Consider the following 13355-nt stretch of genomic DNA (forward strand, 5'->3'; position numbering starts at 1 on the left):
CAATGATCTACTTGTCCAAGGGCTTAACCACTCAAGGTTCAGCTTCCTCACCTGTGACATCAGGGAAGAACACTGTCTCCCCCAGAGAGTGCTGTGTACAGCAGAGGGCAGAGGAGGCTCCCTGTGTGCAAGCAAATAAGCCCCCCAGGAGGCAGAGCCTGCAGAGCCCCCTTTGCCTTCCTGTTCAGCTTACAGGACACATGGGAGCACTCCTCAGCTGCTGTGTCCCACTGACCAGCTCTCCTCTCCAGCTGAGCCCTTCCAAATCTCCCAGCACAGGGACTGTCCAATAGGCTCCATGTCCTATCTCCTGGAAAGCTCTTGGGTGAGTGTTGGGATTTCAACCTTTTCACTTTCTTGTTTGTTTTCTAGTGAGGTTAAGGAGGCCTGTTGTCTGGGTCCCCCATGGTTTCCATCAGGGATTGGCCACCCTGCTGTTGTCTTAGCTGTAAATGGCACTGGGGAGGCAGGCAGCCTGGCCCCACCCTCCAGCCCCTGACCCCCACCCCCTCTGCAGCAGGACTCTCTAAGGGACAGCCCTGCAAGCCTGGATAGCATAGCATCCCTGGGCTGAGGGCTTCAGCATCTGGCCTCACAGATCTTCCTCCAGCCCTGTCGTCTTCTGGTCTAGGCAGAGGGCAGGGACATCCCTGTCTGGCAAGCTTGTGCATCCTGTGACCTGCTATAGCGACTCTAAGGCCTGGAGGAAGGACTCCTCCAGGGCTAGGACATTGAGTTTCAACTCCTGTGGCTATTGATTCCCAAGCACAGATGAGAGGGGACTCACCAACCCTAGGTGTCGGTTGCAAAAGGCACCAAGCCAGGTAAGGACAGAAGTTACCCAGGTACTAGAAAGCAGGCTAGGGGGTTAACATTCTCAGGCATTTTTCATCTCAAAACCTTTCTGACTAATTGTATCTTCAAAATCTACAAGTGTTACAGTGATTACAATGCTCGTGTTTTTTTGTTAAGTTATAAGTGTTCTATATAGTTTATAGCCTGACTGACGTGTGAATTGTGCTTATACCGTCTGTATGCTTGAAACTTCAACAATTTCCTTTAAATATCCCAGGCCTCTGTTCTTGACGACTGTAGTGTTACTGCTCATCGATCAGGGAAACAGTAAGTAACTTTTTTTCTTCTTCTTCTGAGTTTCAGTCCTAAGCCACAAAATCCCCGAGTCCTCCTCTTTATTAGTCTCTTACTTTGTTGTTCTTCAAAGCCTATCAGAGAGAACCAGACAGCGCCAGAGAAGTCAGCCCTACCCTGTTTCCAAAGCTCCCAGGGGCGACACGGGACGGGACCCTGAGTAATTCCAGCAGAGAGAACGGCAGCCAGGAGGGGTGGCGCCCACGGGAGTCCCCTGCCGACTCCAGGACTTTGGGAGAGAGTAAGTCTTAATTCTGTGCCATCCTGTGCAGTGGGTCCTGAGTCCCGAGAATAGCAAGTGGGATAAACCATGGGGGAAGGGGGACACCGCAGGGAGCATCTTTTCACCTTCAAGTTTTAAAAGCGATAAAAAGGAAGCTTTAGTGATGCGTTTACTCTGAAGTTTCACGGTTTCATTGGCAAAACGAGCGGCTTTCCTCTGTCGCTAAGGCAACAGGCTCCTCCCTAGCGTTCGGGCCACTCCAGCATGCCCAGGGACTCCAGGTGGCGCTAGCGTCATCACACCCATGGGTGGTCCTGCCTGGGAGGCCTGTGGTTAATCACTGTCCACAAAGTCACAGGCCAACTTTAGCTGTGGAAGGGAGAGTGAAAAGCAGCAACTTGGAGTGTTGGTGTCAAGGGCTGTCCCGGACCCCGCCCACATTCCTGCGAGCTTGTTTTTCAGCCTTCAGCTAAAGAGTGAGGTTTACCGAGCAAACACACTCAGCAGGCACGGTCCCCTCCCAGGCTGTGGCGCCCTGCCCTTTGCGGGAGGGGATTAGGGGAGCTCCAGAGGCCACTAGGGCTGCTGACCCAGGTCATCCTGCAGGTGTGGTCCCTGGTGTCCGCTGCTGCCACAACGGAGGCACCTGCGTTCTGGGCAGCTTCTGCGTGTGCCCGGCGCACTTCACCGGCCGCTACTGCGAGCACGACCAGAGGCGCAGGTGGGTGGAGCACAAGTGGGCTGGGCGGGGACCGGCCTGGGGGAGAGGGGTACACTGACACCACGTTGACCTGTCCCGGCCTCTGCAGAGATTGTGGCGCCCTGGAGCATGGAGCTTGGACCCTCCACAGCTGCCGCCTCTGCAGGTGCATCTTCTCAGCCCTGTACTGCCTCCCACAGCAAGCGTTCGGCCACTGTGGTAAGAGCACACCCCCAACACACACACACACACACACACACACACACACACACACACACACACACACACACACACACACGTCGACCTCACGCACCCGTACTTTTGTGTCTTTGGTGGTAGTGGATGGCACACCAGTCCATAGGTCATCTGCTTGTTCCAGGAGTCAGAAATTAGAGCAAATTAGATCCGTGTCGCTCAACAGAGTTCTAATCATTGTGAATCTGCAGTGAAATTTATCGTCATTTCCACTTTCCTTGTGGGGATTGCTGGGTCTACGGTGATTTGCGAGCAATATCTCAGAGCGTTGGGGTTCCAGGAGCCGCACGATGCAGACAGAGCAGAGTTAACCTGGGAGCCCAGCTAGCTCCGCAGGTCACAATGGGGACTTCACTGAGCAGGAAGGGAGGGGGTGGCACACTGCCACCTCACGTCCTGTACCACACAGCCTTCCTTCTTTTAACAGGAGCTGGTTTGTATTCCCCATGGCAGACAAGTCAGCAAAGGTTCACTCTTCAGTTCCGTGCCCCGCCCCCCCTCCACCTCTGTCACTCCTGGGTGGTTTGGATGTCTACTGTGTCCAAGGAACACTGCATGAAATGAAACCCCTGAGCCATTTTTCTGCCCTTCCCCGGGCAGTCCTGACCTCCTCCAGTGGATGTGGCACTGACCCGTTGGTCCCTTTCTCCTCCCTCAGGCAATCCAGGAAGGGCAGTGCCAGAGCAGAGGAAGGTCCTCACCTGCACTGCCTGGCCCCACCCTCTGGCCATGGCATTGGGTTAGGCCATTTGTAGAGGAGGACAGTCAGGGATTGCTTAGCTCCTGAGTCCCCTTGCCCCTTCCTGTGGAGCACCAGGGGTGTCTCCAGGCTCAGCCAACCACTTACTCAACGCCTTCCCTCTGCTCACTGAGCATCCCCAAAGCCCTTTCTCTCCCAAACAATCTCAATTTGTTGGGTTTACATCTCTTGATGTACAGCTGCTACTCCTGAGTCCCAGAGGTTGGAGGACACAAATTTTGGGAATCAGGGTAAATTTACAAGGTAAATCTGGTAGTCTCACAGGTGAGGTCAATTCTTACCAGCAGTTCTTCCCTGTGAATAAGGGGAAGGGACTCTCTGGGGTCTTTAGTAATCTCCCACGCAAGGTCAGCATCTGAGTGTCAGGATATTCAATTACTATTTCACATCCTTGGAAACACTCAGGGCTGAGACTCCTGTCTATCTGCCAAGGTCAGCTACGAGGGCTTCTGAAAATGCTTCCATTCATCAAAAGTTGGACAAAGTAGCAAGATCCTCCTCCAGGGTGACTGACTGCCTTTGACCCACTGATCCTGCTTCAGGGCCCATTGCAAATGGTGGATGACAGAAACAGAGAATACCTTGTTCAAGCTCTCTAGCTGACCGGTGGTCATGGGGTTTGAGGAGGGCCACTCCTGTGGTTGTGCTGACTGTATTCTTAGTCAGTGTGCTCCGGCCACGTATCTCACTGGATTCCACCAGTTTATGAAGTAGGTATCCTTCATAATCCATGGCCTCTCTGTTTGAGGAAAATAAATTTAGGGATGAAAACTCCCCCTGGTGGCTAATAGACCATTGAGTCACACACATATGCCTTTTCCTGTAAGAACAGTTGTCAATATGAAAAGAATGTCATCATGTATGATAGCGTTCTTTAGAGTGTTGAAAAGTGGCCGTGTTTGAAATTCAACTCCAAAGAAACATAAGAAAAATTTTTTTCTAAGATCTCTTCATGAGGTGTCATGATGGTTTTGAAGTCAACATGAAAAACCACTTTTGAGATAATTATAATACTTTGAAATGCTATCTATGGATGGGAAGGATCACAAATAGATACCGTCCTACAAAGTTATGTCTTTCCCCCAGCAGCCCTCAGGCTAAAGATCTCTAAAAGCTTCCTTGCTCTGACTGGGTCCTCCAAGCGAAAGAATGAAAAGCTTCCATCTAGCTCAGGTTAGAGCTAGTGAAGCCCTACCGGTTAGAGCAGCCATCAGGAAAGAATAGATGCTCATGAGCACCCACACTAATGAAGGGCTGGAGGTGGGATTCCTCATCAGAGCCCTTGACTGGCATATGCCGGGCCCTGAGTTCCATCTCCAGAGATGCAAGGAAAAGTAATCAATTGGCTATTGTGTAGCGCAGTGATAGCATATGTATTTAGAATGTCCTAGACCCTGGATTTAATCTCTAGCATCAAACATGGGTATGTGTGTGTTGGCGGGTGTGGCAGGGGCTGCTGGTATGGTAATCTGAACATGAGATGGACCCAGACCAAGCTGCTACAATTTCAGTTTTCTGTTTACATTCATTTATTATTTATGTGTACATATGTGTCTGTGTGCGCATGCCATGTATGTGTGCAGGTGTCCATGAAGTCTGGAAGAGGGCTTGAGGAACTAGAGCTACAGGTGGTTGTCAGCCACCAGACGTGGGTGCTGGGAACTGAACTCTGGTCCTCTGCTGGAGCAGGGAGCACTCCTAACCATGGAGCACCTTGTAGCCCTCAGTTTTTCCTTTAAACAGTGCGTCTGGCAACAATAAAAACAAAACAAAACCAAAGCAGCCAACAAATAAATGGATAAGTATAACTGACTCCAAGGGGCTTCCATCAGAGTCTGGTTCTCACAGTGAGACATGTTTTCCTCATCACAGAAGTCTCTAAAACCTCCAAGAATTAAAAACAAAAACAAAATCTTGATCCTGTTGTCTGTTCAGCAATAAAGGCACATTGACAGGTAACCAGTGGTCAAACTTGGTTTCTTTTCTTTCTTTTTCACATATGCTAAAAGTAATGGTCAAGACAAAAGTCTCTGGCATGTCCAAAAATCTAGAAGACAGTTTGATAAATGTATAATAAGATCTCAGGTGCCAGTAATAAATCATCCGCTAGTAACGGGAATTTTTTTCTCCCATGGTGTTGCATAGAATGGTGGGGGTTCACAGAATAAGAAATGTAGATTTTCAATAAGCATAAAATATTAATAAAACACTTAAAGTTTTTATCTAAATGTACAGTGGTGTTCTAATTTTTTCTTTCTAATATCAAGGAATCTCCTTGGGAAGCACACCACAGTGGTCACAGGTCCAGTGTGGGACCCCAGGTTGTTTATTTCATGGAGCCTGCCGAACCTGTGTATTTGAACTTGTAGTTTGTGTGTGGAGATCCAACTGCCTAAGGGGCCTGATTCTTCCCCTGTGGCCTTCATTCTCTCAGAGAAGGTGACCCTGTCTTTACCTGAAGCCATGTGCATTTACCTGTGCATGGCCAAGATCTACGTCAGGAATCTTCATCAATTGCTATCCTCTCCCTCCTCTTCCTCTTCCTCTCCTCCTGGCCCTCCCTCCCCATCTTCCTTCTTATTTGAGACATGCAGGGCATCACTGTATATTTCTGGTTGGCCTGGAATCCACCTGCCTCTGCATCTTAAGAGCTAGGATTAAAGATGTGTACCCCCCCCCCCCAATATCAACACTTTTTGTTCATTTGTGTGGATTTTTGTTTGTTTGTTTTAGGATTTTTTTTTTTTTTTTTTTTTGATAAAGCGATCCTTGGGGTTCTCTGGCTAACCAGCTTACCCTAATCTTTGAGCCCCAGGTCCAAGTGAGAGACATTGTCTCAAGAAAACAAAAATCTGGAAGGTGCCTGAAGAACAACCAAGGTTGACTTCTGGCCTCCACAAGCACGCAGATACCTTGTATATGCACGTGAACACATGCCTACACATAGACAAAGACGCAAAGAACTAACTGGACAGAGAGTTTGGGCCATCTGTATCACAGGTGGCTGCAAACTGCTTTACATCAGTTCTATTTGCCCTGGTTGAATCACGTACAATACTCTCACAGGCTTCCCTCTCCCGCTCATGAGCTAAATGAGTTAGGCTACAGAAAGGACTGGTTGTTCGCTTGTGAAAACGACGGTGGCATTTCCCTTCAGCTTTCAGTGTTCCACAAAAATGCAGGAAAAACAAGTCTTTCACCTGTTTGTTTTGAACACATGCTAGGCAAGAGCTCTGTCATTCAGTCCAGAAGAATGAAGATGGCTGGACATGGTGGTATACACTTTGTGTCCCAGCATTCAGGAGGCCGAGGCAGGAAGTTCTTTTGAGCCAGAAGCCAGCCTGCTCTAAATAGTGAGTTCCAGGCTAACCAAGGGTTGAATATTGTGACTATATGTATGTATGTATGTGTGTATACACACACACACACACACACACATATATATATATTAAAGATTTATTTATTATGTATGCAGTATTCTGCCTGCATGTGTCCCTGAAGGTCAGAAGAGGGCACCAGATCTCATTACAGATGGTTGTGAGCCACCATGTGGTTGCTGGGAATTCAACTCAGGACCTCTGGAAGAGCAGTCAGTGCTCTTAACCTCTGAGCCACCTCTCCAGCACACACACACACACACACACACACACACACACACACACACACTCGGTGGGCCAGGCTCAGAGCCCGGCAGAGGAGGACTTTAGTGAGAATGGGTGCGGGCACCCCTGTGTTCCTTTAGCCAAGCCTGCAGCTCTGCACTTTATGGATTCTCTGTGTTCTTTTTCAGACCTGAGAGGCTTCCTCTCTTCAGGGACCCGAGGGTCAAGTGTAAGCAGTGCTCTGAGTCTTCTGCTGCTCTGTCTCTTCCTTCATGGCGTGGCTGGCGAAGGCTGAGGCTCCTACGTGCAATGACAGACTCTCCTGGGGCCCCGAGGAGTCACCCTTGATTGCACATGGCGCCACAGCATCCCAGCAGGAAAGCTGGGCAGTGGGCATTGTTGTTGAATGCTGTATGTTATAAATAACAGAATCTCTGAAATGTGATGGATCCTTGTGCTGTGCAATAAACATGTTCAACAGCGATCCCTCCTTGCTTGTTGAACCTCTTTTCAAGGTCTCCAATGGAGGCAAACCTCAATTCAGGAGCCCAGCATGTTCAACCCAGAGTCCCCTTCTGAAGGTTTCTGAATATGCACTGAAAAGGATTGAATGAGCCCCCCCAAACAAGTGGCCCCTCCCAGGTAAGAGCCACTCTGAACAGCAGGGACCCTTCTCTGTATGCCTCACTGCTGAGGCTCCCTGTCACCCAGTGTTCACTGTCAGTCTCTCCACTGACCTCTGAGCCCATGGGAGAGGGACGGTGCGTCCTGAACACTGTTCTGGGTTTTGCAAAAACCAGCAAACTGAAACATGCTGTGTGGGTATTGAAAGGAAGACGGAGGGACTGGGGGAACATCCTGGCACCTGCCTCCTTCTCATTAACAGTAATCATACCATCCTTAGGGGGTTCACAACATCTCCCTAAGATATATTCATATATAAAAAGGAGGCATTTAAATGGAGTTAACATGTTATCGAGGGGGATACCCCAGCTAGATATTATATGATAACAAATAAAACCCCCAGTACCAGGAACAGGTTACATCTTTTGAGTTGTTCGTCAGTGGGATCCCATAAAAACATCCCCAACCATTACAGGCTATTGGCAATGCTATTGGTTACCATCCACAACTCGATGGTAAGGTCCTACTGCTGAAGACGCTCCATTCATATGTCATAGAACATGGAGACGTTGAGCTGGCACTCACCGGGAAGCTTCATTGCTACTGGCTAGTGTTCACAGGCTAGAAGGTGCTGCACATGCTACTGGAAGAGAAAAGCTATCAATCTCACCCCGCTAGGAACCCTCAAACAACAATAATGACCTGCCTAGCAAGAAATACTCTCCTCTGGTGCAATTGTGGCCAAAATGTCACGGAAGTAACCAACCTCTTTTCTTAAATTGGGTTTACGAGCCACTCCATGAGATGGAACCTATATCTGACACTGTCAATAATGTCAAGAATCTGAGACTAGATAGATCATAAGCCCTAAGGCAGAACCTGCTACTATTATTCTGCTAAATGACTGCAGCCATAAAACTATAATAAAGCAACTCATAATGACCTACTGCTATACTCATAGATCTGACACTGTTAATAAGGTCAAGAACCTGAGACTAGATAGGGTCATAAGCCCTAAGGGGAAACCTGCTACTATTATTCCACTGAAGGACCACAGCCATAAAACTATAATAAAACAACTCATAATGACCTACTGCTATACTCATAGATTAGTGTATTCCTCGACCTTCACCAGAACAGCTTCTTCTTGTAGCTAATGCTAATTAACACAGAGATCCACAACTAGACAATGTGCAGAGAATAATGCTCAATCCTGAATGGATGTCTATATCACAGTCCTCCCTTGAAGGCTCAGGGATCCATGTGGAAGAGATGGCAGAAAGATTGTAAGAGCCAGATATGGGGAGATGACCTCTAGGAAACAGCATTTTTAGGACAGACTGTATATATGTATGTGTGTGTGTGTGTGTGTGTGTGTGTGTGTATTCACTGAGACTGATAGCATGCCTGAGTCCCACAGAAGCTCAAGTCAGACACAATCCCAGCATGGGGGAGGAGGTGTGGACATGAAGCCCTGTCCCTAGTCAAGCATTTAACTTGTATTTATTTTTACAGGAGCCTACAGTTAAGAGGCTTTAGATATTTAATTTTTTTTTTTTAAAATACAGGGTCTTAGCCGGGTGGTGGTGGTGGCGGCGGCGGCGGCGGCGGCGGCGGCGGCGGCGGCGGCGGCGCACGCCTTTAATCCCAGCACCCGGGAGGCAGAGCCAGGCGGATCTCTGTGAGTTCGAGGCTAGCCTGGGCTACCAAGTGAGCTCCAGGAAAGGCGCAAAGCTACGCAGAGAAACCCTGTCTTGAAAAACCAAAAAATAAAATAAAATAAAATAAAATAAAAAAATACAGGGTCTTACATCGATGTAGCCATCGCTGGCCTGAACTTGCTTTGTAGCCAGAACGACATTGAATTCACAAAGATCTGCCTCTGCCTCCCAAATGCTGGGATGAAAAGCATGCACCCTGCCTTGTTTCTCTAGATATTATAAAGAAAGCCTAGACTGGGACTAGAGAGATGGCTCAGCAGTTAAGAGCACTGACTGCTCTTCCAGAGGACCAGGATTCAATTCCCAGTACCAACATGGCAGCTCACAACTGTCTGTAACTCCAGTTCCAGGGGATCTGGCATCCTCATACATACATGCAGGCAAAACACCAATGAACATAAAATAAAAATAGAGTTTTTAAAAAAAATGGAACTGAGAGAGAGAGAGAGAGAGAGAGAGAGAGAGAGAGAGAGAGAGAGAGAGAGAGAGAGAGACTAGAATATTAAAGCATTGACATTTTTAAAGACTGTGGGACTTTTAAGGTTGTGCTGTATTTTATATTACTGTGTTAACATGAGATCTTGGGGACAAACAAGAAAGGAAAGGTTATGATTTAACAGTGACATGTTTATGTGTCAAGTTGATGAGTGGGCTTGTGATGGTTTATTTTCATTGTCAACTTGACACACCTGGGAAGAGAGAACCTCAGCTGAGTTACTGTGTCCATCAGGTTGGCCTGTGGCATGTTTGTGAGCTATTTTCTTGATTGCTAATTGATGTAAGAGCATCCATTTCACTGGTGGTGGTGCCACCTCTGGGCAGGTGGGCCTGGGCTATATAAGAAAGCTGGCTGTACACGGGACAGAGACAACAAGCCAAAGAGCATCTTTGTCCTAGGTTCCTGCTTCTGCCCATTCTGGAGTTACTGTATTGACTTCCCTCAGTGATGGACTATGACTGGGACATATAAGACAAATAAACCCTTTCCTCCCCAAATGGTTTTGGCCATGATGTTTATTACAGCAGCAGAAAGTAATTAGAACAATCACAGAAATAAATAAGGGACAACTGCAAACTTATCTTAAGAACCATTATGAATACCTTCCTACCGTGTGTAAAATTCATGTTGACAAGATTTCTGTGCATTTATACCAGCTGAAAGTATACTAGGGGAAAATACATGCTCTCTCTCTCTCTCTCTCTCTCTCTCTCTCTCTCTCTCTCTCCATTTTTAATAGCTTCATTCAGAAATTGAGCTAAGCAAATTTTATATCAGGCAGAGTGGCTACAAGGGTGGCAGAAAGTCACTCCTTATTGGTGTGAACAATTAGGTTTAAAGCTCTTACCTTGAAGTAGAAAATTAAGAAACAGAAGTGTGGATCTCTCTGGTAGATTCCCCCCTTACATCCACAGGCGCTATCCTTTTCTCATTGTGTGTGTGTGTGTGTGTGTGTGTGTGTGTGTGTGTGTGTGTGTGTTCTCAGAGTTGGGGGAGAACCCAGAGCCTCGCCCATAAGTAAGCACTCAACCACTGAGCTAGCTGCGCACTCACTGCTTTGATTTTAAGAAAGAAAACCAAAGTCCCGTCCACCCATCTATCCATCTGTTCACCGATCCATCGACCTGTCGATGATCTACTGCTTAACTGGGAAACCTCTAAAAACTCAGCTCTGAAGAGAACACAAAACCTCAGGCCACAGCTGTTAGACATCAGCCCCCTGCTTCTGTGGTGCTTGGAGAATTTGAGAATAAGAAGTATTTCCCCTGTTCATGGTACACCAGGTGTCCAGAGACAACGTGAAGAGAGAAGGTCATGATGTTGTCTCACAGCAATTGAAAAGTAACCAAGACACCTACCCTGTGGGCTTTTCAAGAAAAAATTCTGATCCACCATGATTTGGGACAGAAAAGATGATTACCTTATCCCAATGCAATTGTCTTCTACTTCATAAGCATTCATTGAAAACTTAAAACATTATAATTCGTAACCCAGTGGGCTGGCTAATCTTCTTAGGTCAGACCCTCCACACTTTCCAGAGTGTTCTATGCTTTGTTTTGCTAAGTAAAGTCCCGCTTAAACCACCCCATGCCTTGGCTGAACTAAAACATGAACTAAGGGGAGATTCTAGCCCAGTAACACATTTTTGGTGCTGCGACTTGGATCACAGGCCTCGACTCTGAAAACTTAATGCTTCACTCTGAAGTATGTACTCTCCATTCTCAGTCATCTTCAGGCTCTGCCTGTGGCATCTTCATGTCATTCTGAATGACATGTTCCATCCTGGAAGAAGTAGAATGAAACCTTCTAGGCACAGAACAAAAGACAGTCAAATCAATACATTTAGCAGTTATGTTTTGGGGTCATGAGGTAAGTGGACTAAAGGATGTGGAAGCTTTCTGTGTGTCTTAGATGTTATAGCATTCTTTTTTAAATAAATTGTGCTCTTTCTCCCACTTCATTTTTTTTTTTTTAAGATTTATTTATTATGTATACAGTTTCTGCCTGCATGTATGCCTGCACACAAGAAGAAGGCAGCAGACCTCATTACAGATGGTTGTGAGCCACCATGTGGTTGCTGGGAATTGAACTCAGGACCTCTGGAAGAGCAGCCGGTGCCCTTAACCACTGAGCCATCTCTCCAGCCCCTGTTATAGCATTCTTAGTGCTAGGATTGATAGAGAGTAGGGGTCTGCCAATCCTTGGGACATATTTCGAGATTTTTGTTTGTTTTTCGTTTTAGTTTTTTCAAGACAGAGTCTGTCTGTGTAACAGCCCTGGCTGTCCTGACTCACTCTGTAGACCAGGCTGGCTTCAAACTCACAGAGATCTACCTACTTCTGCTTCCCACATGCTGGGATTAAGGGCTTGAGCCACCCGTGTCCAGCTCAAGTTTTATTTAGAGGTCGTGAGGGCACTAGGTCTGATACAGAGGTTGAAAGTAACTTTAGGTCTTGATCTGCAACATTCTGTCTCCACACTTGTGATGTTACTAATCGGCCAAAGTCAAGTAGATTGTTCTTCAACATCGACACGTGCTTCAGTGCCCACAGGGAATGGAAAATTCCATGATTTACACAGGAACATTCCTGTTGACAAAGTGGAAGTCCTCATGTGAGAGTACCCCAGTCCAGCCCAGACAAGGCCATCACGGACTGAAGGAAAGCAGTAGTGGGGGTGGTGGATGACAGATGCTCTGGATCTGACTTGAGCAACGCTGCTCCCCACTTTAGGGCCCAGCACCCCACTGTGGAACCTATAACCATGTCTACCACAAGGAAGGAAATGCTCTCTTCTCACTTCCAAAAAGAAAATTCTGATGTTGTAAGGCCAAGGCCAGGGGGTTGTATCTGGAATGTTCCAGAAAAAAAACAATATGCTGCTAAAGGCTTGGTCCCAGCTTGTGGCTCTGCTGAGGGGTCACGGAACCTGTAGGAGATGGGGGTCTAGTAGGAGAAGGTTGGGCCACTCTGAGGATAACTCTTGAAGGAGATCTTGGGAGCCCCAGGATCCCAGCTCCTTCCTCTTTCCCCGCTGCTCCTCAGCCACCATGCAGTGAACAAGCCTCATGGCCCTCTTGATGTGCCTGTGATACACTATGCCACCACAGTCAGAGCAACAGCTTACCAACCCTGCCAGCCCCCACCACTCAGTTGCATTTTCAGGAGGTATTTCTCTCACTCATTCCTTCCCGGTGATGCCAACCTGTCTGGACAACCAGCTCTAATCTGCCCTCAGCCCCAGTGCCTTAGCATCCATAATGCTTTGATTCTCTACAGTACTCACTGTTCAGCTAGAACCTCCAGCTCCGCCCCACTTCTCTCTTTCTCTCTCTCCAAACTCTGCCCTCTCAGAAAAACTGACAAAATTCCAGGCTCCTCTCCAGAAGCTCCTAGCCGCTCAAGACCGTGCCTACAGGGTATTTAAGCCCTCTCCTTCAGAACGGCCATGTGAATTTTCCTGTCCCCTTCCCTGGCCTCATCTCTGGGGCTGGAAAAGTCATCCGGGAGTGCTTTGTCTAATTAATCTGGTCTTTTACTTTTAATTTGGCTTGATCTGGCTTACTGCATCGGTGGAGAAACCTAATAGTGGGGTACGAACACTTTTCACTCAAGAGTATCCTTGCCTACCTGCCAAATAGTCAGGAGTTTGCACGGTTTCCCAAACTGAAAGGTGATACATGGACAGTTTTGTGGACTCAATAGCTGCCCCGCATAATAAAAGGGCAGTTCAAATCCTGCCGCTCTGACCATTGTAGGAATAACTGTGGGCATCACCAGTGGGACTGACCACCTCTCTGATTAGGTATTACCAGTTTTCTTC

At 47.4% G+C, this 13355-nt stretch overlaps 1 protein-coding gene across 1 annotated transcript; it reads left to right on the plus strand.

The window, feature by feature from the left end:
• Positions 1-653: 653 nt before the first annotated feature.
• LOC102918202 (cryptic protein-like) lies at positions 654-7259 on the plus strand. The gene is made up of 6 exons (XM_006990219.4): positions 654-824; positions 1073-1122; positions 1223-1390; positions 1979-2093; positions 2182-2291; positions 6878-7259. Exons 1-6 carry the CDS (start codon positions 772-774, stop codon positions 6982-6984), a joined length of 603 nt encoding a protein of 200 aa, XP_006990281.3. The 5' UTR covers positions 654-771; the 3' UTR covers positions 6985-7259.
• The last annotated feature ends 6096 nt before the right edge of the window (positions 7260-13355 follow it).

This window comes from Peromyscus maniculatus, chromosome 21 (genome assembly GCF_049852395.1).
Source record: "Peromyscus maniculatus bairdii isolate BWxNUB_F1_BW_parent chromosome 21, HU_Pman_BW_mat_3.1, whole genome shotgun sequence".
NCBI lineage: Eukaryota > Metazoa > Chordata > Mammalia > Rodentia > Cricetidae > Peromyscus > Peromyscus maniculatus.

What these genes read in the sequence shown, in the direction of transcription:
- LOC102918202 (XM_006990219.4), top strand. Translation starts at nt 772, where the DNA reads ATGAGAGGGGACTCACCAACCCTAGGTGTCGGTTGCAAAAGGCACCAA. An exon ending in GCTCATCGATCAGGGAAACA is followed by an intron (nt 1,123 to 1,222) that starts GTAAGTAACTTT and finishes TGTTCTTCAAAG; the next exon opens with CCTATCAGAGAGAACCAGAC. An exon ending in GCAAGCGTTCGGCCACTGTG is followed by an intron (nt 2,292 to 6,877) that starts GTAAGAGCACAC and finishes GTTCTTTTTCAG; the next exon opens with ACCTGAGAGGCTTCCTCTCT.